Genomic DNA, 27,923 nt, shown 5'->3' with positions numbered 1-27,923 from the left:
CATTTTGGAGTATTCAAATAAACAAAGGAATAAATTTGAGTGACTTATAATTTGTGTCAACTCTAAAATCAATTAAACGAAGTAATGCATTTGAAAAACCGAAGTTGAGTATTTTATAGCATTTTGTATTATTTCAAAAAACAAAGGAATAAGCAAAAAAAAGGATCATTTTATATCATTTTAAACTAGTCTAATAAAGGAAGGCATAAATATGAGTGAGCTATTTAATTTTGTAGCAACCAAAGGATTTTCACGAAAGAACAAAATTGTACTAATCAGAAAAAGCGAAGAAGACCTATTTTAACTAACTGAGAATTTCTGTACCTTTTTGTACTATTTAAACAAACGATGGGATAAATTTGAGTGACCTGTTTTTTGTACTAACTAGAAAAATCGAAGAAGGTACCTTTGTACTAGCCCAATGAACGAAAGAGGAAATTTGAGTGTTCTACTTTTTATACCAAACAAAGAAGAACCATTTTGTACTACTCAAATAAACGAAAGAAAAAACGAAAAAAGACCTATTTAACTAGCTCAGAATTTATATACGTTTTGTTTAGGTGTCCTACTTTTTGTACCAGCGTGAAATGCCATTTTAACCAGCTCAGTAGTATTCAAATAATCAAAAAACCTAAGAAGGATCATTTTAACTAGCTCAGAATTTCTGTACTTTTGTGCCATTCAAACAAATCAAAAAACTAAATTTGGATGGAGTATTATTTTTGTGCCAAGCAGAAAAAGGAAAGAATTTGTACTGACCAGAAAAGGCGAAGAAGGATCATTTTATACCTTTATACCAATCAGAAGAAAAGCAAAGAAGGGCCATTTTAACTAGCTGAGTATCTTTGTGATACACAAATCAACAAATGAATAAATTTGAGTGACCTATTCAATTTGGTATCAATAAGAAATACCATTTTAAATAACTCAGCATCTTATACCTTTTTGTGCTATTTAAATAAACGAAGAAAGCGAAGGAGGTCCAATTTAGCTAACTCAGAATTTTATACCATTTTGTACTAATCAAATAAACGAAGGAATAATTTTTTGTGACCTATTCAGTTTTGAAAACAAGCAGGAAAAGAAAAGAATTAACATTTTGTACTAATCAAAACCATATTAACTAACTCAAAGAAACGAAAGAATAAATTTTGAGTGGCTTAAGCAAAGACGGTCAATTTGTACCTTTTGTGCTATTAAAACTGAGTGACCTATTCAATTTTATACCAAGTAGAAAAAATTTTGTTTGCAATTAAAAAAAACGGAGAAGGTCTACTTTTTGTAGCAACCAGAGAAAAACAAAGAAATACAATATTCTGCTACTCAAACAAACGACGGAATAAACTCAGAATTTTATACCTTTGTGATGCTACATTTTGTATTATTTTTGTGTCATCCAGAGAACAATTTAAATTGACTCTCCCTGACAATTCAGTTGCCAGAGTCCAATGTTAGTTATCTATTAAATTCTTAATATTACTTTACTACAAATTGATTCAGTTAACAGTTCAAGTTCTTCTAACACAATCAAATACTTATGCTAAAGTGGGCTCAGCGTTCATTTACAGAATTAAATAATTGTTTATCTTTCTCTAAAAACATTTCTACTATTTTGTTGATATAATAATCACACTCTGTAATGTATTCATATACCAGATTAAATTTTTTCTCCAAAGTATAAGTGTTCTTAATATTACAACCTTTAAAATGCTTCTTTATATAAAGTTTCTAGATTTTCTCTCTCATTTCACATTTAATTAAGATCGTCCACACCTTTTGCAATAATTCGTAATCATACTGCAGCAAACAGCTGTGATCTTTTTCATTCTCATTATGTTTAGAACATGCTTCACATAATAATACTGAATTTGGTGTATACTCATTAAATAATTGTATAACACATGTATGACTAATACTTTCACTAGTACACTCGCACTCATTAGCTTCCAGTTCAAAACAGGTAATATTTGAAACACTGTCATCATCACTCTCCGGGAGTATTTCATCATTATATCTATTATAGCGTCTAAAATAATACACTTCTATTTCTTGTGTTGGATATATGATTCTCACTTTATCACGTAATTCATCTGGCAAATCGGGGTCAGACGGCTGGATTAACAGTATAGGTTTCTCGTTTTCACGCTGAATTTCTTTTTCTCTAGGTGAAACATAAACAATCTCCATGCTAGTCATTTTTCTACTCTTCAGCAAAAACAAATCAAGTGTGATACATCTATTTATTTACCTAGATGTGTTCTCTGTGTTTAATAATATGTTTCAAAACAATACAACATCATGATGTATGTTCTATTATTTTCCAAATATACTCCATAAACTTATATTCCATTATAATAAAATACATAAATGCAAAAATATATATTTGTCTTTTTGACTTAGACGAGGAAGGAAAGTCTAAAAATAATTGAATCGTTGAACAATAGGCAGTACCTTAGGACCCTCACTATACTAGCACTACAAATGTTAAATATCTGCAGCAACATGGAACTTTGAAAACTTTTCTTACTTTGATATGATCTCTTCTTCTGCTGTGATCAAAAATGGCCATGCATGATGTTACGCAACTTACTATGGAGTCTGTTCTACACAATTATGACTCAACTCTGGTTTTTTAACTAACATTGGACTCTGGCAACTGAATTGTCAGGGAGAGTCAATTTAAATTGTTCTCTGGATGACACAAAAATAATACAAAATGTAGCATCACAAAGGTATAAAATTCTGAGCTTATTCCGTCGTTTGTTTGAGTAGCAGAATATGGTATTTCTTTTTTTTCTCTGGTTGCTACAAAAAGTAGACCTTCTCCGTTTTTTTTAATTGCAAACAAAATTTTTTCTACTTGGTATAAAATTGAATAGGTCACTCAGTTTTAATAGCACAAAAGGTACAAATTGACCTTCTTTGCTTAAGCCACTCAAAATTTATTCTTTCGTTTCTTTGAATTAGTTAATATGGTTATTTGATTAGTACAAAATGTTAATTCTTTTCTTTTCCTGCTTGTTTTCAAAACTGAATAGGTCACAAAAATTTATTCCTTCGTTTATTTGATTAGTACAAAATGGTATAAAATTCTGAGTTAGCTAAATTGGACCTCCTTCGCTTTCTTCGTTTATTTAAATAGCACAAAAAGGTATAAGATGCTGAGTTATTTAAAATGGTATTTCTTATTGATACCAAATTGAATAGGTCACTCAAATTTATTCATTTGTTGATTTGTGTATCACAAAGATACTCAGCTAGTTAAAATGGCCCTTCTTTGCTTTTCTTCTGATTGGTATAAAGGTATAAAATGATCCTTCTTCGCCTTTTCTGGTCAGTACAAATTCTTTCCTTTTTCTGCTTGGCACAAAAAATAATACTCCATCCAAATTTAGTTTTTTGATTTGTTTGAATGGCACAAAAGTACAGAAATTCTGAGCTAGTTAAAATGATCCTTCTTAGGTTTTTTGATTATTTGAATACTACTGAGCTGGTTAAAATGGCATTTCACGCTGGTACAAAAAGTAGGACACCTAAACAAAACGTATATAAATTCTGAGCTAGTTAAATTGGTCTTTTTTCGTTTTTTCTTTCGTTTATTTGAGTAGTACAAAATGGTTCTTCTTTGTTTGGTATAAAAAGTAGAACACTCAAATTTCCTCTTTCGTTCATTGGGCTAGTACAAAGGTATCTTCTTCGATTTTTCTAGTTAGTACAAAAAACAGGTCACTCAAATTTATCCCATCGTTTGTTTAAATAGTACAAAAAGGTACAGAAATTCTTAGTTAGTTAAAATAGGTCTTCTTCGCTTTTCCTGATTAGTACAATTTTGTTCTTTCGTGAAAATCCTTTGGTTGCTACAAAATTAAATAGCTCACTCATATTTATGCCTTCCTTTATTAGACTAGTTTAAAATGATATAAAATGATCCTTTTTTTGCTTATTCCTTTGTTTTTTGAAATAATACAAAATGCTATAAAATACTCAACTTCGGTTTTTCAAATGCATTACTTCGTTTAATTGATTTTAGAGTTGACACAAATTATAAGTCACTCAAATTTATTCCTTTGTTTATTTGAATACTCCAAAATGGTGCAATTTTTTTTCTTGGTGGTACAAAACTAAATACTTCATTGTTTATTTGAGTAGTAAAATTATATAAAATAGTCCTTCTTCGCCTTTTGCTGAGCCATTTCTCATTGGTTCAAAATTGAATAGGTCAGTTAAATTTATTATTTCGTATATTCAGCTATTTCATTTTTTCTCGTTGGTATAAAAAGTAGAACATCGAAATTATTCTTTCGTTACAGAAATTATCAACTTGTTAAAATTATCCTTCTTCGGGTTTTTCTGATTGATACAAAAATAGAACATTTCAGTAGTTCAAAAGTTACATAATGGTCAATTTTCGTTTTCTTAAACAGTACATAATGAGCTAGTTAAAGTAGCTCTTCTTCTCTTTTCCAGTTGGTACGAAAGAAAATAATCCACCTAAATTTTATTCATTCTTCACTTATTTTTTTCTGGTATTCCTTCGTTTATTTGAATAATGACCCTTCACTTTTTCCAGTTGGTACCTAAGGAAATAATCCAATCAAATTTTTCTGGTTCGTACAAAACTAAATACTTCATTGTTTATTTGAGTAGTAAAATGGTATAAAAGTCTGAGAATGGCATATCTTTGCTTTTCTTCTGATTGGTACAAAAATAAAATAGACCACTGAAATTTGTTCCCTCTATTATTTGAATAGCACAAAAAGGTATAAAATGCTGATCTAGTTAAAATGACCCTTCTTTGATTTTCTTCTGATTTGGGTAGTACAAAAATGTACAGAAATATTGAACTAGTCAAAACGGACCTTCTTCATTTTTTTCTGGTTCATACAAATATAAATACTCCATCCAAATTTGAGTAAAATGGTCCATGTTCGCTTTCTTCGTTTTGCTTAAATAATTCTCAGCTAGTTAATATGGCATATCTTTGCTTTCTTTTGAATAGCCTAAAAAGGTACAGAAATTCTGCGCTAGTTAAAATTATATTCTCAAATTTATTCCTTCTTCACTTTTTTTCGGCTTTGTACAAAATTGAATATATCACACAAATTTACTAAATGAGGAAACGTTATCTCAATATGTGGCTCCGTTTTCGAGTTATTAGGTTTTAAGTATTTTGACCTTTGACCTCGAGGGTCATTATTTTGGAACTTGTAGTAGTTGATAACCAATTACTAAATGTGGAAACGGCACCTCAATATGTGGATCCATTTTCGAGTTTTCGACCTTTGACCTCGATGATCATTATTTTGAAACTTGTAGTAGTTGATGACCGATTACTAAATGTGGAAACAGCACCTCAATATTTTGCTCAGTTTTCGAGTTCTCGATGGTCATTATTTTGGAACTTGCTGTGATTGATGAACTATTACTAAATGTGAAAACACCACCTCAATATTTGACTCCGTTTTCGAGTTTGACCTCGATGGTTGACACATTTGAGACATGTGGTCTTTGGTGACCGATCACTAAATGTGGAAACAGCACCTCAATATATGGCTCAGTTTTCGTGTTATTAGGTTTTAAGTATGTTGACCTTTGACCTCGATGATCATTATTTTGGAACTTGTAGTAGTTGATGACCAATTACTAGATTTGGAAACAGCACTTCAATATGTGTCTCAGTTGTCGAGTTATTAGGTTTTAAAGTATGTTGACCTTTGACCTCGATGGCCACTAATTTTGGGGCATGTAGTAGTTGATGAGCAATTACTAAATGTGGAAAGAGCATATCAATACTTAGCTCCGTTTTCGAGTTATTAGGTTTTAAGTATGTTGACCTTTGACCTCGATGATCATTATTTTGGAACTTGTACTAGTTGATGACCTCTTGCTAAATGTGGAAACAGCACCTCAGTATGTCGATCCATTTAAGAGTTATTAGGTTTTAAGTATTTTGACCTTTGACCTCGATGGCGACTAATTTTGGAACTTGTAGTAGTTGATGACCAGTTATTATATGTGGAAACAGCATCTCAATATTTGGCTCCATTTTCGAGTTATTAGGTTTTAAGTATTTTGACCTTTGACCTCGATGGTCAGTACTTTTTTAACATGTACTAGTTAATGACCAATTACTATATTTGGAAACACCACTTCGATATTTGGCTCCGTTTCCGAGTTATTAGGTTTTAAGTGTCATACAAAGGGCGTATCCCACATAAACTATCAGACCCAGGTAGAAATAAGTATGATATTCGTACTCAGCATGATCGAAAACCTCCATATGCCGAGTTTCATCCAAATCGGTTCAAAGAGCGTATCGAATCGCTATGTTACATAGGTATTCATTGTCTTAAAATAGGGGTTGAAAAAAAATCTTATGTAATTTCTACTATGTTCAAATAGGGGTTGGAAAAGTAATCATAAAAGGGAATGAATACACCCCTAAAATGGAGGTTGTTGTGTTTATTATCTGCTCTGCTATGTTAAAATAGGGGTTGGAAAATAAGCCATGTTCTTTTATTAGCTGTGCTATGTATTATCTGTTCTGCTGTGTGTTCATAGTCTCAGTGTAATTTCTTCTATGTTAAAATAGGGGTTGGAAAATATGCTCATAAAAGGGAATGAATACACCCCTAAAATGGAGGTGGTTGTGTTTGTTATCTGCTCTGCTGTATGTTCATAGTCTCCATGTATTCTATGCTATGTTAAAATAGGGGTTGGAAAATATGCTCATAAAAGGAAACGAGTTCACCCTTGTTATGTTACGTACTCTTATGTGTTATCTGCTCTTCTATGTGTTCGTAATCTTATGTAATTTCTGTTATCTTAAAATAGGGGTTGGAAAATATGCTCATAAAAGAGAACGAATACACCCCTTCTATGTTTCATATTCTTATCTGTTATCTGTTCTGCTGTGTGTTACGTAGTGTTATGTGTTATCTTCTCTTCTATGTGTTCGTAATCTTATGTGTTATCTCCTATGTTAAAATAAGGGTTGAAAAAGTGCTCATAAAAGGGAACGAGTATACCCCCTAAAATGGAGGTCGCAGAAGAGAACGAGTTCACCCCTAAAATGGAGGTCATAAAAGACCATGGGCTCACGTTGTACGGTGGTCAATTCCGAGGGGGGCTCGTAAAAGGGAACGAGTTCACCCCCTAAAATGGGCTCGTAAAAGAGAACGAATACACCCCCTAAAAAGCGGTCATAAAAGGGAATAAATTCACCCCTAAATTTGAGGTCGTAAAAGACCGTGGGCTCACGGTGCACGGTGGTCATTTTCTCAGTGGCTTGTGAGTTGTTCTAATATGAGCTAGGTTGAGCTAGGTTGTTCCAGATCGATCATTTTTCTACTACTAACCACTATATTCCCCGGTTATTGCACCGTCCGATTACCACTTGTTCCATTCTTTGGACAATCATCTTAGAGGACGCCAGTTCAAATCTCTAGTAAAAGTCCAAAATGCACCTGATACTTTCTACGTTTCACGGCCCACCAAGTTCTACCGCGATGGATTCCATGGCCTTCCAGAACGTTTTCAGGTCGTCGATGCTGAAGGGGGCTATTTTTGATTTTCCAGGTTAGGTGACATATCAATGTTTGAAGGTGATGGGTGGAAAACCAACAAAACTTTTCTTGATTACTTTTAAATTTAAGACCTTGTATACAGAACCTATCTACACAAGATTGATTTTCTTAGAAATTTCACTTAATTTCTTTACGGTTTCCTGACAAATATATTTATTTATTATTCGTGACTAAGAAAAACATAATTATTTTATTACACTGAGTAGAAATAAAAGAGAGAGCGAATGAAATCCAAATTGAATAAAAGCATTGTTTCTCACCAAATTTTCCATCCTCTATGTCTTTTCCGTCCTTCAGTCCTCTTAAATGGAAATTGTCGTCGATCAAAACTAACTAACTAACTCTATGGCCTATGGAACCCGGAGGTTCAATGCCGCGTTCACAAAAGCTCTCCACTGACTTCTATCCTTAGCTACCTGCATCCAGTTTCTACTCTGTATTCCAGTCTCTGCGAGATCCACCTTAATATTGTCCTTCCATCTGCGGCTAGGTCTTCCTAATGGTCGTTTTCCGATTGGTCTTCCAGTCAAGACTTTGAAAGCGTCTCTACTTTCTTCCATTCTAGCTACATGACCCGCCCATCTAAGCCTCCTAGATTTGACGACCCTAACAATGTTGGGTAAACCATATAAATTATGTACTTCCTCGTTATGAAATTTCCGCCATTCCCGTTCCTTTTGGGTCCGAATATTCGTCTCAGGATCTTGTTCTCAAATACTTTCAGTCTATGTTCTTCCCTCAGAGTAAGTCACCATATTTCGCAGCCATACAGAACAACAGGCATGATTATCGTTTTGTATATTTTGTTTCAAATTCCTCGACAGAATTCGCGACAAGAGATTTTGAACCGAATAGTAACACGAATTCCCTGCTTTTAGTCGACATTTAATTTCTCCGTGAATATGATTTTCCTCTGTTAATATTGATCCTAGATATTTGAAAGTATCCACTTTATCAAAAGTATTATTTAGTATTTTAACGCATCAATAATTTGCTGTATTCCGGTCCCGACGCACTTTTAAAACACTTGCTAAAGCATATAAAAATATACTGTACTTACAAATCAGTTTAGTATCTTTGTTTTATGGCTGTATTTGTAGTACCTTACTAATACGATTGTCTTCAAACTGTCAAATATAAATCGCAGTAAATTGTGTAATCTACTGTCACAAAAAAGTATCCTATTTTTCGATCGGTATAAGGAAGAGATACTATACTATTTTTCGATCGGTATGGACAAACAATACTTCTCCATACTATTTTACCATAAGTTATTAATTGTCAATAAACTTTGTTACTTTTAAATGAATGAAGCGAGATAATTTTACTATGATGTTTTAAAAGATGGTCATTTGGGGGGGGGCAGGAAACCATTTGGAGGGGCCTGGCCCCGATGAGTCCCCCTTGGCTACACCCCTGAATATAGGTTATTTTAGATTAATTTTCCTATATCTTCCCCTCCCCGCCTGCAAGTTGCGAGGCTGAATTTGGGCCTAAACTGCATCGGAAGTGCCACTTTTAATTTCAGAGACCACAAAACCTATGAAATGGTCATGAATATCGGTCATTTTCGATCACTTTTTATTGATCCCCCGTTCCTTAAATTGCAGAGCTGAATTTTGATTTAAACAACATCGGCAGTGTCACTGTTTATTTCAGCACCACCGAAACCTATGAATACGACACTAACATCGGTCATATTTTTTAATCACTTTTTATATTTCGCCACTCCCCTATGTTGTACGACCAAAGTAATAGAAAAAACCCATCTTATGCTCGAACCTTATCTATATGGCGCATTTGATCTCCATGGGTCTTCTGATTAAGAGTTATTAAGTCACCCCTCCACCAAATTGTACCGTCGAGCAGAAATGACCCAAGCCCGAACTTCATCTATGTGCAAATTTGATCGAAATTGGGCTCGTGACTCACGAGTTATTAAGTTTTATTTCCTTTTATATAAGAATCACTCCTCTACGTTTTACAGTCAAACTGAAATAATAAAAGACATGCGAGGGCGAAACCGCAACCATGTTGAAAATTTGATCAACGTATTAGTGTGAATTCATAAACATACTGATTTAGCCTATACATACACACACACACACACACACACATATATATATATATATATATATTATTTCTCAAAGGATCAGCTCTCTATAGTTTTAAGGAGAGGGAAATATCACATTCAGGGAATTAGTATAATTATTTACTTTAATAGTAATAGAAAAGTACATTTTTGTATATTTTTATAGTAGGATAATTGAATCAGGTCTAGAAATCTAGGACTAACAACAAAGGAAACCGAAGTGCTGACCACACACCACAGCAAAGTGATGAGTGCCACAAGTCCACATCTGCGCCTTGGCACTCTGAGGGCTGTTGCGTTCAGAAAAAGAAAAAGGCTTTAATAGCAATTAGTTATAAATTATATATATGATCGTTTACTTGCGTGTTTATTGTTATTATTATACATTTCTTAATCTTAAACAAGAAGAGTTTTAATTTAGCATAATTTTAAATAATAGTGTACAGGGGGTTACGCTTAGGTGTTCACTACAGTCGCTACAATATCGAACCCTCTTAAATGCACTGCAAACTTGTCCACAAGCAAGAAGCAATGTTTAACAGATATTGTTGTTGCTGCTGTTGATACTGATTTCGTCCCTTTCTGCATTGAGGTTATAGGAGACGGGACTACTGACTAACGTGGAATTCGAACCACACGACCTTTCGTTGGGAATCGAAATACGGTCTCGTGAACCGAATGCGCATAAGCTAACCGTTTAGCCACGAAGGAGCTCTTAACAGATATTGTGTTTTAATGTTTATTTCAATATACGCCTATATACACACTTTAATATTTGCTCTCAAACGAAGGTGCGACAATGCATTATTTGCTGTTTATCAACTGTTTATCAACCACTGTATTTTCCTAATAGAGCTGACAGCGATTATCACTTTATACCAAATCACTTTATACCAGAACAGTCGCAAGCCACTGATTAACCACGTATTGCATTTTTCTATTTTTTCTTAAATGAACAAACATCGTTGGACATTTCAGTCGCAACAACTTAATACTAAGAACGTATAATTCATATTTCAATAACATTTATTATTCATTTGTATGAGTGATTAGTTTGATTAAGCTTATTTAAACATAGTTTGCACCGATGTGTCATCTTTACCTTAAGGCTGGATGAAAATAAACTTAATCTCACCGGGAATAAAATTCAAAACCAATGCATTTTAACCAATTGACGACTACAATGCAGAATTTCATTTGAAAATAGTTTCGAGTTTGTTAGGAAAAAAGGAATTAGTTATAAAATTTTAAAAAAAATATTTAAGAAAGGGCGCGATAAAGGCACTAAAGTTTCTTGCTCTAATTTCTCATATTGAATCGTGCTAGGTAGCTGGTATTACTGAAATATTCATTCGGGAAATACCAATAAAATAATGTGCTTTGGAACGTTCTGTTGGAAGAAACCTTATGCCCGAAAATAAAGCATTCATTGAGAATATTTTCGTTAGAAATAACTTATGCCATATATTAGAATTATTAAAGAAATAATTATTTGTGAAATAAGAACAAATGGTAAGAGTAATTTCTGAGAGAAACGTCAGAAAAGTCACAAACAAAAATAAAGTACCCTTTGTGGATCCTCTTAGGATAAGTAAGTTATGTAATGTTAGTTTAAAAAAAAAAAAAAAAACTTCTATGAAATACGAACAAAATCGCCTGAAACTTTCCGAGATTGTCACCAAGAAAAATTCACCCTCAAAATAAACTACCCCATTTGTAAGTTTTGAGGATACCGATTTATGTCATATTGTAAATTATTTAAGAACCATTTATGAATGAAATATGGGTCAGGTAACTCGAGTCGTTTTTAAGAAAAATCGTTGGGAAAAGTTTCACCCTCAAATAAACTACCTTTTACGGATTCTTTCGAGACAAGCGAGTTATGCCATATTGTAAGATAATTACTCAAATGATTATTAATCAAGTATGAACACATTCGTCCTACTTGCTTCTGAGAAAATTGTCAAAAGAAAAATCTCCCTTGAAAAACACTTATTCATGACTTACCCTCCAGTTATACAGTATTGTTAGGTTGCTAATGGAACATTTCTATTCGAAATATGAATATTGCTGAGGCGTTAACAGGAAAAAAGTTGAGAGGGAAATCTTACCCTATGAGTAAATGCTAACCCTTGACTCAAGCATCTCACTGATTATATGACAAACAAATTATGCCATATTGTTAGGGTATTTGTGAAATAATGATGTATGAGCTCTCATTGAGAAAATAGTGCAAAAAACTCATCCCATACAGTAAATACACCTTTTGTATATTTTCGAGCAATGATACATACAAAGGTCTAGCATTGTTGATAAAATGTTTATTTCTAAAAAATAAACTCGCTACAGCTGATTTTGAGAAATTTGAGTTATTTTAAATTTTCATCCCTAAAAAACTACGCTTATATTTAGGTCCAGAAGGAAGATTTGAAACGATATAATATTATAAAAATATGTCTAAAATTCGCAGAATAGACATTGAATGGCATGGTCTTTTTGATTGCATGTAAATAGTGACGAACAGACAGATCAACAGAAGAACATATGCCGAAATCTGATTTTACCGATATGCTGGAGGCAATGAATATTAAATTCAATCGAAATTTCAAATTTGATTTTTATCACTATCATTACCTTCTTTGTCTCTCGAATGTGAACATGAATAGGCCTACACCGACACGTAAGATCATAATCTGTCATTCCAAAAAAAAAAAAAATGTTTTATGTCTTGTCATGCTGGGAAAAATAATTTATGTCTGTTTGTTGTATCTTTATAATATTGGTTGTTCGCGCTAGTATATATTTTAGACGAATGGTATGATTATCGTGCATACCTATGGTATCTGAAAGGTCTGCTTTTCCGCACACCAGGACGTGTACAATTCATTGGTTTTCAAAGAAAGCATTCCTTATTCATTACACAGACTTATGAGTATGATGGCATTCCTTGCACTCCTGAAAATGACTCTTACAAAAGAAAATAAACTTTCAATACTCCAAAAAGCAGAAAACCACAAGAAAACAATTTGACGTCAGCTTTTCCTTTCCTTCACGACAACAAGCTTTTATATTTCATTCGTTGTATTTGGTCAGGTTTGGTGCTCAGATTAGACAGGCTGCAGGTCGCGTATGTGTTTTTTTCGTTCCTGATTTACACAAGTCCGAAGTGAGTTGAATTCTTTGCTGTGCCAAAACGGGGAGGGGAAGGAAAAGTATACGGGTTAGAGTACCATCAAATGAAAACAATCGCTGTTACTAGTGGTACTCTAACCCTGAATAAATTCGTCGATTAAAAGGAAAGATCAATAAGGTATTTCCTTATTATATTCTTTCGGATATCATGAAAAATATACACTTCCTATAAAGTTTCAAAAAAAAAAAAAAAAAAAAGAAAAAGAAAAAGAAAGGGATAGGATGGAATTCGATCTGATTTCAAAATAATAGAACTACTTCTAGTTAACTAATCTACCCACCAAACTACGAAGATTGCTGTAGGTTTGTTTTCTGGTTTAGGTTTTTGGTTTCTTTCAGTCACTGCGGGTATCACTTCCGATCTGAAGACAAAAGATTTCCTGTTCGTTTCTGTATTTGCGTATGATATCTTGGTCACAGACGTTATATTTAGCAGTCTAGAGGCTAGAATTAGCGATACATTCAATACTTTACTCCACTTTCCAGTTCCTTGATCTACGTGTTTTTACTAGAAGTTGTCAATTTCCCTTTGCAATCGTGTTTAGCTACTGCAAAAATCCTTCGAAGGCATGATTCCCAGAATACACAAAACCGAGCATAATTGTGTTCCTTGCTTATATTTTTATTTTATTACATATTTTGGAAATGCACTGCTTTCTACTATCTCCACTTCCTAATAACATAATGTTGTTCACAAATGTAACGAAGAAGGAATAAATGTGAATAATAGAGTTACATTATACAAAACATTTATTTTGGACACGTTGGTACATCTACAACAACTGGATGCAATAGAGAAGCAAGATAGGAGATAGAGCCTGTCCGTTGGATGCTGAATCCATGTCAAAAAATAAGAAATAAATTCCTAGCTACATCTTACACTGCTTTTTCTATGGAGACAAAGGTGGAAAGGAATCGATAATAAGAAGCACTTCCAATTCAAATAGAAAGTTAAGGGAGGAGGTAGAAACTATCCTTGTGATACTGAACCGATCACAAAAAAAAGGCTTTTCGATATCTCTTGCAGTGTTTCTCTATGAAAATTTAATACTAAAAGTACTAATAAAGTTAACCGTTTTCTGTTTTGGTAGATTGTTGTTGGTAGTTATGCATTCTTTTCTTGCGACGCTGAATCATTTGTGAAACAAAAGCTAATAGCAATTTATTACCATTTTCTTTCTATGTCGATAAAACATCGATATGCTGTACTTTTTGGAGAGGGGGTCATACAAACCCCACGAGAGGCAATTATTGAAATAACAAAAATCTTTGGTAACTATTTATGTATAAATGGGTCAGAGCCAAAGTGGACTCAAACAATTCGTATCTTTATTCACTTTTCTTACTGATATGCAAAGTAAGTCATTATATTTCTTTAACTTGGACTAATAAGAGTCGTACTGAACTGACTTGGACTAAATTAGTTCTTCTGTACTCTGTAGTACTTTGAAATTGTTCATATGTAATTCTGTACAATGGATCCACTTGTACAATTTTTATCTTTTTGTCCTTCTGTACTAATGACTCTCGACGATTATATTAACAAATATGTAAAGATCAGTAAACGTATTTTTACCAGGAGTCCTTCGTGAGTGAGTCAGCAGACATATCGCATTTGCGGCCAATTAGTCCCGGTTTCGAATTCAAATGGAGGACAATTTCTCTTGGATGTAAGCCGAGAAGCTGTCTGGATTCCGCTTTAAGCTTATATGACTCCTTACAGCATAACCCGGTTGTTGCAAACTAACACTAAGACGTAACAAGCTTACTTCTGTCCATATGTGATATAAATACATACAGCAAAATTTTTGAACCAAAAAAAATCTGGTTTAAACCAAAAAACCGGATTTAAACCAAAAAACCTGTTTTTTTTTTCAATAAAAACCATGGTTTTTGCCAACCCTGCACCTTCGTTTCTGATAGGGCTTTGAACGGTCACGATATGTTGTCTTGAGACGCTCAACTGATTGCAGAAAGCGTTTCTCGCCATCTACTGTCATGTTTGTTCTGTGACAATAAACATAGAAACAAGAAATGTTTAATTGTAATCATTTCCAGTTTAGTTTAATTTCAATGGAGAAATGAAAATAGTGTTTGAATGTCGAATCAATTACAAGAAACCGCAACCTAATTCTTCTTAACATGTTTGTTTTAAGAAAATCAGTATTGAAATTAGACAAAAATATGTCATGGGATTTTGAGCGAGTCTCTTTGATAGTCATTATATATTACATTGAGACGCTGAATCGTTTGCACAAAACTGAGTCTAGTTATATGTTACCGTTTCTGCTGTATGTTAGTAAAAGTTGAAAAATATATTGAACAGGAAGTAATACTAGATCTGAACAGTTTTTGATACTGGCGGAGTGCTATAAATAATCACAATATGTTACATTTCAACACTGAATTGTTTGCAAAAAGCCACTTTTCGCTATGTGTTACCACTTTGTTTCTGTAACGGTTAAATTTGCAAACTGGAAATGGCTAATTTCAACTACTTACGGTCGGGTTAACGGAGGAAATGGGGCCTGATCTTAGGACACATAAATAATAATAAACAAACAGCATCTTGAAAGCATTTAGCATATATCCTCTACGGAAATCACTTTTTAAAACCAGACGTAATAGGAAATTTGAACTATTTTCGGTTTTGATAGAATATATTGGATAATCATGAATTTCGTGTTAAGACTCTGAATCGTTTGCAAAGAACCGTTTCTCGCTATATTACCATTTTCATTCTATAGCGATTAACGTTGAAATTTTAAACGGCTTGTTCTAGCCTCCTCAGGTTTGAATAGAAAGTTAACAGAGGAGATGGAACCTATCCCTTATACAGTGAACCGATTGCAAGAAAACGTATCTAAATACCGTTTTTCATTTTCCTCTGATACTTGTTGACAGACGGGTGGACGGACGTATCCGTTCTGGAAGACTTCAGTCACTTACCCACAGCATATTTCAAGTCTACAAATTTGCGTTTGGTTTTATGCACATTATGAATAATAACATAACATTGAAACCCATGTATATAGTTCAAAATCAGCCGTAATATTGTCCCAGAATCGATGCATTACGTGTTGCTGAAAACGTGAAGTGACAGAGTCCTTACGTCCAAAAAGCTGATGCAATTTGAAACCAGTTCTGATATAATCGCTATAAACTATACTGTAAAAAAATTGTGGATATTCAGGTACATCCAATACAAATTTTAACATACATATTTTCTACTGGTCAATTAATTTGTAAAATATGTGCGTATTATACACAGCGTAACACCCTAAAAACCACAATCCAGTCGACGGAATAATAGACGCTGTCGTAAGAAATAAAACCATAAAGGTGAAAGAACACAACTAGACTCCACCAACCAATGATCACTAATTTAAAATAATCAACGAAAAACGCAATAATTAATTATTAATAGCAAAGTAATAACAAATATGAGCATATAGAAATATGTTTTGAAAGTAAAAAATAACTTTACCTGAAGACATTTGAGCTCAGATTGTTTCATTGAACAATCCAACATCTTACAGATGTATGCATGCTAGAACTTCCAAATCACATTTTTGAAACTTTATTAATATCGCACATATGTAACATACCAACGGTACGAGATTCATTCGCACGTGAATTATTGGTGCGACACCTTCAAGAGCTAAAACTCGTTTCATACATGTACGAAATCAGACTTTTAACCCTCCTTTTACAACTAGGAATCGTTACGTACATTTACAAAGTCACTCTGTTAATCCTCAATTAATACCACATATATGTTGGTGGAACAGTAAGTTCTCAAGATAGTGAATTAACGTTGCATGGTTTGATCTACAGATCAAATGCTTTTGAAGAAACCAGGTAAGGCTGATCAACAGACGACTAAAAACCGTAAACAATAAACAAACTTAAAATGGAACCGTGGTAACTCGATGACAGCTGGGAGTTTAATGGGTAATTTAATTATATGCCTCTCGTGGTCTGTGCAGCTAAGTAAACAGCATCTTCGACTCTCACTCTAAAGGTTCTTGGTTCAACTCCCAGCTTGGAAATTCAGTATTTCTTCAAGGTACTAAGAACTGTAGATTATGTTAGCGATTGCTACTGAAAGAACTCTAACCCATTAAGGAAGAAAACCCAATAACAGAGAGAAGGTAAAACGGAACGCAGATTTTTTTTTTATCTTAGAGCGTTATTATTTCCTTTCACTGTCCACACTTCCCTGCCACTATATGATGCATATTATATTCCTTTACTTACTTTTCATCGCTTACAACTCAATGTGAATTGAGTTTTTCCTATCTATTTGCTGGTTTCTCTAACGAGGGAAACTAACCAAGTGTAAGTTTAACTTCGAGTTGAGAGTATGGCCGTTGGATACCCTGTCCCAAAAGAACATAACACGAAAAGGGATACTTCCTCGATCTCAACCGTTGCGAGGATATAAGCGTGAAAAGTTAGAAATTGAGCTTCATACTATACATTACAAAGTCAGATTCCGGTTCAGATTTTCCACAAAAGGTCGAGTAAGGAAACTAAGCGAATACATATCAAATTAGTGCTGGGAACACAGCACCTTTTGAATGAAAAATTTGTCCCCGGGGCACTCGCAGGTTTTCAGGCGGGGTCCAACTCAAAATTTGCAAATGTAACCGGGGATCAAGTAGCATATTGTATGAAAGTTATTGTTAAATAAAAGAAGATAGAAGAAATCTCAACTCTCTACGATAACCCTGTGCAAACGGGCAACTGGTAAAAATGTCAATACAACCTACATCAGAAAATCTATGGCCACACTTCTAAATCCGTTAAGTTGCGACAATGAAAAAATAGAAAAACAGGTTGAAAGTTCAAGGCAAAAGATATATTGTCAATTGCAATAATCATGGAGGGTGAGAAGGTCAAAAGGCAACGGTATACGCGTCGCGCATCGGGACCCCGTATTCACAGATTGTACTGTGAAATTTCTATTGGGGGATTTGCTGAACGAGAAACGTGATGGTAAAGAAGAAAAGGAGTAACCTTGAAACTGTGAGACAACTTGGAGAGGAGTGGGGTTGGAGAAAACTAATAATGGTTCAGAAATAAAATATGTCGGAGGGTGCTTTTGAGAGACAAACTCTACAGCAATTTGCTTTACTTGAATACCTTGCGCTTTTAAACGTGTTTTTCTGTTTTGTTATTGTCGCAACTTAACGGATTCAAAAGCGTGGCCATAGATTTTCTGATGTAGGCTGTATTGACATTTTGCCCAATTGCCCGTTTGCACAGGGTTATCGTAGAGAGTTGAGATTTATTCTATCTTCTTTTATTTAAGAATAGCTTTCACACAATATGCTACTTGATTCCTAGTTCCATTTGCAAATTTCGAATTGGACCCCGCCCGGGACCCTGCGAGTGTCCTGGGGACACAAATTTTCCATTCAAATAGTGCTGTGCTCCCCACACTAATTTCATATGTATTCGCTGAATTTCCTTACCTGACAATTTCCGGAAAATCTGACCCGGAATCTGACTATTTAATGTATGGTATGAAGCTCAGTTTCTAACTTTTCACGCTTATATCTCCGGAACGGTTGGGATCGAGGATGTATCCCTTTCCGTGTTATGTTTTCAGGGACAAGGTATCCAACGGCCAGTCTCGACTCAGAGTTACACTTGGATAGGTTCCCTCGTAAGTGATATTGAGCTACTCATTGTTTCTTGCTTCCAATGGAGGAATATTCCGGTCTGTTATGTTTCGGGGCATATCAGCACTGTCATGAATGTCCCGTTATCAGACGTATACTTAAGCAATTCTACTGGAGAAAAAGAGCAACAAAAATTGTATTTAAACAAAGGAAGAGCAAATATTTTGAAAATAATTGGAAAAATTCCGATTAGTACAGAAAATCTACAAGCAGTCATCGAAAGAAGACAGCAAATAACCTGGAAAAATTCAACAACACAAAAGAAATTGAAATAATGTGTACCAACCGTTAAAATACGGAAATAAAAAAAGAAAGAATTAAACAACGAAACAAGTAAGTGTTAGAGATCATGATTCCTCTTAAATCCTGTATTAAAAGTTCAAACATGGAATATAACCAAGCATGTTACTCCACGCTAGACCAAACGCCGGAATGAGTGAGAACATTATGGATATTAGAAATAAGCTAAAATGCAAGCCCTGGGATAACATCAGAAAGGGAAATATAGAAACAAATAAATTTCAGAACTTAGTTAAATGCATACTGCAGAATATGTTGAGAAAAAGAATACAACGAAGAAAAGTCATAAATTGGTTTAGCACAAACTATATACCTTTATAGATGAAGACGTGGTAATCTGTTATAAATAAAGTCAAGTTTCCTGGAAATAATCTGAAAAAATTAAACTTCAATTTCTTATCGTGTTAATGATCATTATAATATATGTGTGTGGTCGCAGATTTGTTCATGTTTACTGTGGCAACAAATGAAAATAGAACAAAAAATAAAAAAGTGATTTTTGGAACAAAAAAAGAAAAAAACGCCAAGGGAAAACATTTACAAAGCATCTTTGTTGATTGGAACCACTGTTTGTTTGTTTTAATTTACCTTTTTTATTTTAAGATGATACTAACGGGAGATAATCGCGAAAAGTTCATCCAAATAATATTATTTTTATTTAAGTCTTAACTTTTAACTAAACTCGAGAACTCGCCAAAAAGAAATGACAGGATTTGAAATTATACTATAACCAGTTAGAAAAAAAGAAAAGAGTTCAGAGGATAAGTTTGAAAGAAGTTTAAACACAAGTAGAACGATCGCGAATTTTTTCATTGCTTGTCAGTAGAGTTTTCTACATCCTTCTTCATTGTAAGAGAACAGATCACGATTTACTTCACTCTGCTACTAGGTTAGCATGATGTCAAATACATACTTCTACGGTAAGTTTCAGTGAGGAGCAAATCAGATATGCAAATTTGGAATGTGATTTAAATAGAACGAACCGAACATCCGTCGTAGCTTGTAGGTAGGGAAATTTTTATAGTGTTTTTTTTTTTAATTCTAGGAAGATAAAACGCGTAATTCCTTACACTTATTTAATAAAAGCGACAAGATCTAAAATTATATATTCCGTAGCTGGAATGAGAATAGTTGCAATCAAAGGCACACCGAAATATTTTACAAAGAAGTTACCAATCGTTTTATTTGAAATATTATTGAACCGTGAATTGATTGTTATTTCTTTTGCTTCCCAACCCAAAAGATGTAACTTGAAATACTTTGAAATACAATCTAAAGTAAATACAATCCCTATCAGCTGAGTGAGAGAAATTATTTGTTATTATTTAAGATCTAAAAGATGTAGATCTTACTACTATCTTAATACTTCGATACTTTCTTGACTACTTGAACACCACTATCAACTCATTTCTTCCGTAAATCATCCTACTTTTTGCTAATTTTGGCCCCCCAATACTAAGCAATTACTCCACGTTTTAGTGCAAATGGAATTGGAACTTAAAAAATAATACTATTAGTTATATAAAGTAGTGTCAAAGAATCTTAAATTTTTTAACCTCCAAATTCTTTAAAACCTAAAAGTAAGTCATAATACATTAAAATAAAGTAATTATTCATATAGTTCTTATCATTTGGAAGATAAACTAGAGAAATGAAAATAAATTCCTTCCCGGGAATCTATAGGCTAGGGAAAAACACGGGAATATTCCCATTTTTTGAATTACTTTCCACCGGGAATATTCCTATTGCCCATCACTAACTCTTTACATGTTCAAAGGGTGCACGCATTACACGCAATTCACTGCAAGTGTCACTTTGGGTCACTTGCTGAGTTATATTGTGTAAAATGCTAGAATAGTATAATAGTATTATTATATAAAATTTATATATTATATATGTGGAGGAAATTGGTCAGACCTGCTTAATATTATTTACTTCTATCTTAATTTAATATTATATGTTAAGTGTATTTACAATGTGATATATTTATGTATTAAAAGTGTAACATTATGTGCTTTTTTAGCATATATCATATATCTGAAAAACATTTTTTGCCTCTATAAAATTTCAGTTTAACTAGATTTAAACACTTACGACAGCAGCAACGTCTTTTTTGTTTTTTAGCTGTTTTTGGGAGTTCCTTCTCCCATAGTTTTTTAAACCTCTTTTTCATTTTTTCTACTCTTTCAGCAGTACATAAGACCGAGTGAAATTGGCTCGTCAGGGGGAGTATTACGGAGGTCTTGCTTAGACTCGTTAGGATCCCCGAGTCTTAAATAGGGCAGAAGGCATGAGGTATATTAGGTTCTACTTTCTAGTAGGTTTTCATTTTTAAGGACTTCTTTCTTGGACTAAAATGAGGTCCTGAGAGAAGGGATATAGAAAATATTTCTTATAATAATTCAAGAAAAAGATTTTTGCTAGGGAATTAGGCCCTGTAGAATAGGGACAGGATTTGATTTTTGAAATGCTACATTCCATATTTAGGTGGAAATGGCATTTAGATTAACAATTCCCTGCTATTACAATTTTTGAGAATATGTTCAAAACTGAAGCTGTATACGGCTTTGGTCGCTTATAAAGTATTTTGTTCCTCTTGCAGGACACATTAGGTTTTTATGAATACTCTGAACACAGATTCCTGGATTCAATCCCTCGAAGTAGACTCGTGAGAGGTTACTGATAGAGTTTTTAGATTTTTTTTTGAATCACGTCTCCTATTTCAGGGAGTATGGTTCTTATCTCACCTTTACCTGCCAGATCTATTTAAGGATCTTTCGCTACTATAAGGCGAACTCATTTTCCTTACCTACCTATCCCTATAATAAGTATTAAGATAGATATCCTGCTAGTGCATCTTCTATTTAAGGGAGTACACGAAATAGGGTCGTAGGCCAGTGCTTTTGATGTAGTGACTCGATGCCTTTATAAGTTAAGGTTGACAGAGGACGCTTTTAGTGAAGGCTAACCCTTCTGTCTGCCACAGGCACATAATTAGAGAAATCTTAGCTTAATAAAGTTTAATAAAACTAGAGAAAAATTAAGGGATTAGAGAAGGGAATACCCAAGAGGTATATCTCATGCACTTTAAAAGAGAGATATTTCATAGAATTATCATTTTTTTCTAAATAAACTTTTAATAGAGATAACTCATGTGTTATGATTTCATATGTAGATAAGATCCTGAGTTTTAAACCTGTTTATTAAGTTAATTACCCTAGACATTACTTATTTTGTTTTAAGATAAGAGTCTGAATATAATTTATTATATTCAAATTTTAAAAAAGTTTAAAAAAAAATTTGTGATAGAGACGAATAGCCATAGCTCACTGTCTGACCGAGTTTAGTGTTACATGTAATATAGGTAACTTTAAAATTTAAAAATTTATTTTCGACAAACACCACGTAGGCGGGAGTTTGTCCAGTGGCTACGCGAACCATACTAATATATCCGCTTCATGTCTCGTATTTGCTTCAAAGATACGGTATGTTTTCCCATGATGGAGTGATGAACACTCACACTCAACATTTGTGGTCTGAGGCAAACCCATATGGAATGACAACTCGTGCCTATCAGGAACGGTGTTCTGTGAATGTGTGGGCATGAATCATTGATAATTCTCACTAGACCGTACCTACTACCACAATGCCTAACCGGGTGGGAGTATTTGATAATTTTGAAAGAGATTCTGCCTGAACTACTAGAGACTGTGCCACTGGCTGTTCACCGAAACATGTGGTTTATGCACAACAGTGCTCCAGCACATTTGCTGTGGAGCTGCGAAATTGTCGCAACGCATCCTTTCCGAACAATAGAGGGCAGAGAAAAACCGGTATCTGGGCCACCTCGCTCATCCGACCTTAACCACTTAGATTTCTTTTTCGGGGGCCATATGAAACAACTAACCTACGCGACGCCTGTGAAGTCAGAGGAGGATTTGGTTTTTCGAAATGTTGCTGCAGCCTGGAGCATTCAAGAAACGCCAGGAGTGTTTCAACGCGTTTGCATCTTTCCCTTCGACGCCGCTGTAATCTTTGCTTTGAAGTGGCGGGTCGAAACTTTCAACACCTTTTCTAGTGTCCGTTCTTAAAACCAACCTCTTTCCATGTAAACAAAAATTCCCCTCTGTACCTTGCTCCCTACAACTACCTTCTGTATGCAGTCCCGTTATATGTTTTGGAACCAGAAATATCGGCGTCTGTTACTGTACGTACAAATATCGTGAATTGAAGGAATATTTTGTTTCACATCCGTCAGTTTAAAACATTGAATGAAAAAAACAAAAAAAAAAAAAAAAGTACTGTAGTCACATTTGTGTGATGTACCGATGGAAGTAAATGTGTTAAAACAGTTATGTGTATTCTTCTTCCTCTATTATTAATATAATAATAATTATTATTACGCATTCTTTATTTGTCTGTAGTTCTTGTTCAATTACTGTAGCTGTAAAGGTATATGCGTTCTCAAAAGCATTGCCATATCATTAATATGAACAAATCAGCAATCGCAATTTCTTTATTTTATGTTACTTTTCGGTTTGTGCCGTACGTATTTTTACATTCTAGTGACATAAAGTTTTCAGTGAATTCTTGTACAAAGACGTTACTAGTATATTTTAAGGAGGTATGCAACCACACACAGTAATTTTTACTTCATCCGCTATCTTTTATCTTCGTGTATGAGTATTGACCTGCCGTATTATTTCCAGGCAGTGAAATGTCCTTTACATGTTGTTGTCCACTCAATTTACGTCATAAAATGTCCGGGAACCCCTAACGTCCTTTGGGGAATCCCCTGCGCCGCCATTGCACAAATCTGAAAAGTGGAAATTTGGATAAAGCACGTTAGGATTCTTTGTCGATATCATGCCGCATCACGTCTACAATCAGTAGTTTGTGCAATATTTAACTCTAAAGTTTGTTTTCCCACGCTTTCGGCTGGCTATAACACGCAAACAACACGCTTCTCGTCTTATGTGTCCTGGAACTTTTTTTTTGTTTGTTTTGCTCTCAGGAATCATCCCTCAGTTTTTGTACAACGAATTTAGCGCCATACTGTGTAACGTCATCAGAATCAATTTGATCACATTAACGCGACAAAAGTAACTGTTCTCAAAAACAGCACAGATTTTCTTGTTTAGCTCATAATATTACACCACGATATATTCCACATCCAGGGCGTAAATCATGACTCCCTCCCCTTTAGTCATTTCAAGATAAAAAAATGAAATGAAATCTTTAAGTTTAACGTCCCATGATTATGCAGGTTAGGCTAAAGGAGGCGGTGATAATGAGGAAGGAGTGAAATGGTGGAATGAAGAAAGTGGGAGGAAACGGGAGAACCCCGAGAAAACCCACGAGTACAGTGTTTGTCAACCACAGTCCACACGGCGCGAGCTGGGATCGAACCAGGGACCCCAAGCACCGGAGATGAACGCTCTACCACTGAGCCACCACGCCCCCTCATTTCAAGATGAGTTTAATGTTTCATTTTAAACGTAGCTTCTCCTGGAATAGCATCCACCCTTCAAGTAACTGCCTCCCTACCACCATATCTCCTTAATCCGCCCATGCCGTACATTTGTCTTCCAACTGATATTAAGAGTTTTATTCCAAAATCCAAAGCATCAGTAAAAGTACGCACACAAGTACGACCCCTCAATTGTTTCAGTAATATCGAAATCATTTTAATCTGAATAAAGTTATACCGAAAAACGTAACATTCAGCCTTGTTGTAATGTTTGTGTGGACGGTTCTTAATAACGCAAACTGCATTCCTGTCGATTTCAAATATTGAACTGAAACCGAACGAAACAGTCCTCAAAAAGAGCACAACAGTTCTTAAACCGAACCGAACCATTGTACAAACCGAACCGTTTCAAAACCAAATTACTGTGCGATAATGATATTGATGCTTATAGATTTTGTTGTACTGTTAAATTATAGGACTTTAAGAGAAGTGGTAGTTTGTTAAAAAGAGCAGAAGCTATTGAGTTCGACATAATCGGTTAAAAGTGTACTTTGTATGTTAACGTGAGAATCTTATACTTTGTTACATATTTGTCTCTGCAGTTACGAGGTATAAGAACGTAAGTCTACGTAATGTTTCTATGTTGATGCTGTTCTGTTTGAACTGGGAATTAAGGATATAATGGGATGTAATCTTGTGTCATTGTCTCCAGTTTCACGTGTTTAGTTGTGCGAGTGGTTCGTTTGCCTTACTGTGGTTTTTGTGTGACGTTAAATGCCATAGAATGGAGGTTCTGTTCGATCAAGAGTTGATGCATTGTTGTGTGGGATGTTCATTTGTATTTTTCTAATCTTTGTGTCACGTTAAATGCCATAGAATTTCCTTTCGATGTGGAAGTCATAGAAATGTAGTGAAAAGGAGCAGAAGCTATTGAGCACTGTCCGACATAATCGTTTAAAAGTGTACTACGGATGTTATAATTTTCAATGTTTATGATACTTGAAACAGTTGTCTGTGCCAACTGGCAGATTTATTGGTAGATCTAGGTTGGAAGCACGTGAGTTTGATATTGTTGTTTGGATATTATATATGGAATAGGAAATTTTGTTCCGGTTACAGCATTTGGCAAAAGTATTATATATGAGAAATGCTGTGGAATTGTACACTCAGCATTGAAATATCAGGTATTTAGACTTTATTATTTTTTCCGTAGTTGTATAATATTGATTTGGTTTCGTTTACTGTTGTTTAATTTGAACTACTATATAGTTCGGTGAAATTTCCGTTGTGCATTAATTGCGGTTTTTTAAACTGTAATGTTGTTAGAAGGGCGTGCTCCTTTCATGCTCATAATTTATTTTTCCTTTCTAAGAGAGGACTTGCCCTTCCTCATGTTCATTACGAAAGTGTGGTTGTTCTTGCTGTAGTTTCATCTATTATTTAATACATAATGTATTTCAAGCTTAGTTACATTTACAACTGGTACGAAATGAAGTTCAGTTAGTTCTATATGTATTAATACTTGAAACCTGAAATATTGTAAATAATAGTAGAAGCATTACAGTCGGAACCACCATGATTTCTAACCGATTCGATTCGTAAGGAACTAGTTCTTGGTGATAACTAACAAACTATTCCGAGGAAACAATTCATTGACCGATTTAACTGAATGAAATGGCCAAGTAAAGATTGCCTTGATGAAAAATGAAGAAAATGGTGGAACAAAAAAGTGGAAGGAAACGGGAGCATTCCGAGAAAAGACACGCAAATGCTGACTATTCACAAATAAGTTCAGTTGGTGCGAGCTGGAATTGAACCATGGATCCCATGAGTCAGAGGTGAACGATCTAGTACTAAGCCACCACGGCCCCGAAACTTCCAATTCGAAAGTACGAAACTAAAAGTAAGCAAATATGCAATGAATTTATGTATGTAAGCTTACAATAAATCTGTATTCATTTTCGGTTATAATTTTCTTTTATCTTCTGTTTTCCTAATGTCTTTGGAAAAATGCAATGAATTTAATGTATATATATACCCTTAAAATAAATCTGCACCAATTTTTGGTTAGAACTATCCCGTATCTCCTGTTTTGCTAATGTGTTTGGATGCCCTCCGGAAAGTGTCGCTTGAAGCATTTGAGATAATTCGTCGGTAAAATAAAATACGGCCATATATTTTGTTCAACTACAATATATTATACGTGTGCATTTCGGAACTTATGGGACGTCCTTTCGTCACGCTCACTATTCTTTCACAGAGGGCTCTATATATGAAACATTATCGTAGAATACCCATTTTGTAACTATGTACAAGAGTTAGTGAAAAATGTATAATCAATAACACGGTAATTATTACTTACAATCTATTAGTACCCATTGAGATACGACCTACATAAAATTTGTATGTGTGGTATCGTTCATTTTTCTTTATTGTGTACAGGAAGTCTATGTGTGCCGTAGATTATTAAATATTAATTTACGTAGATTACTAATTTAAGTTCCAGTATCAAAAATACCTAACTATTTCTCGTGAAGTATTGTTGTTTACTATACAATTTCTGAACCCGTGTAACTGCATTAACATCTTAACCAACTACTACATAGAAAGTTTAACCTTACCTTTCTCGCTCAAATGAATTGAAACTTTCCGTTGTTAAAAGCTTGTAGTCATTAGAGTACGACGCGCAGGTCTCTTCAACCACTATTTTTCTTAACGCTTCTATATTACTTTCAAATGCAGGATCTCCTACAGGAAATTCTGACTTCACTGTATCAATGTTCAATTTCATATCCGGGGAATAAATAGCTAGATCCTTCTCCTTTATTTGATCTCCTTCCGTGTTAGATAATATTGATTTTTTGTTGTCAGTCGTCAATTCGTATATCCACCCTTTCCCTTCGAGTGGATCTTCCTCATAGAAGTTATTCTCAATTTCTTCTTTGCACACCAATTCCAATTTAACACTCGCCTCACCCTCCGCCTTATCTTCACATTTAATAGAATTTTCATGTGTGATTGATACTTCCATTTTCTTTTATGCTGTCACTTTAATGAAATGACTTACAGGAACGTTCATAGAAGCAACTTAATACTTGCATTCACACATACAAGCAGATATTTAGAAAATATAGGTTATTTGCTTCTTAAAAGCAACACGTTTGAGCGCCTCCTTCTTCTTTCAAGCTCAGAATATAAAGAGGTCAAGGACCAGCGTTGCCAATACCTACTGATGGCTAAATTCCCGGGAAGATATTTTTCGGGAATAATCCCAGGGAATGGGAATTTTTCCGGGAATTTAAATACAATCACAAAGAAAAGCGCATTCTATTACTATATTAAGATTTCGAGGTTAAATTCCTTTTCTATTACAGGATATTATTACATTTGTTTCCAGGAGATTCTTTAAAATGTATATTCTGAACGGTTCTATGTTGCTTTATTAATATTTTATTATGTTTAGATAATACGCATAAATGTATATTTACTTACACTATGCTCTATGAAAATAAAAGTGTAGAAAAAATGGTATAGTAAGTCCACATATTTTTACACCGTTAAACAGTTTAAATTTATAAGTAAGTGGATTTTCT

The 27,923-nt window shown here is 34.3% G+C and overlaps 1 protein-coding gene across 1 annotated transcript in view; it reads right to left on the bottom strand.

The window, feature by feature from the left end:
- LOC145675482 (uncharacterized) overlaps positions 1-27,543 on the bottom strand; it is a 48,654-nt gene extending 21,111 nt beyond the window's left edge. The window contains exon 1 of the mRNA XM_081745920.1: positions 26,952-27,543. Coding sequence (XP_081602046.1) covers positions 26,952-27,361 — 410 coding nt within the window. The 5' untranslated portion in view covers positions 27,362-27,543. The remainder of the gene's footprint in view (positions 1-26,951) is intronic.
- Positions 27,544-27,923: the final 380 nt, after the last annotated feature.

The sequence above is a fragment of the Thermobia domestica genome, chromosome 18, assembly GCF_964235325.1.
Source record: "Thermobia domestica chromosome 18, izTheDome1.hap1.1, whole genome shotgun sequence".
Taxonomy (NCBI): Eukaryota; Metazoa; Arthropoda; class Insecta; order Zygentoma; family Lepismatidae; genus Thermobia; species Thermobia domestica.
The sequence above is the reverse complement of the archived record's forward strand: the minus strand, read 5'-3'. Positions and strand labels throughout refer to the sequence as shown.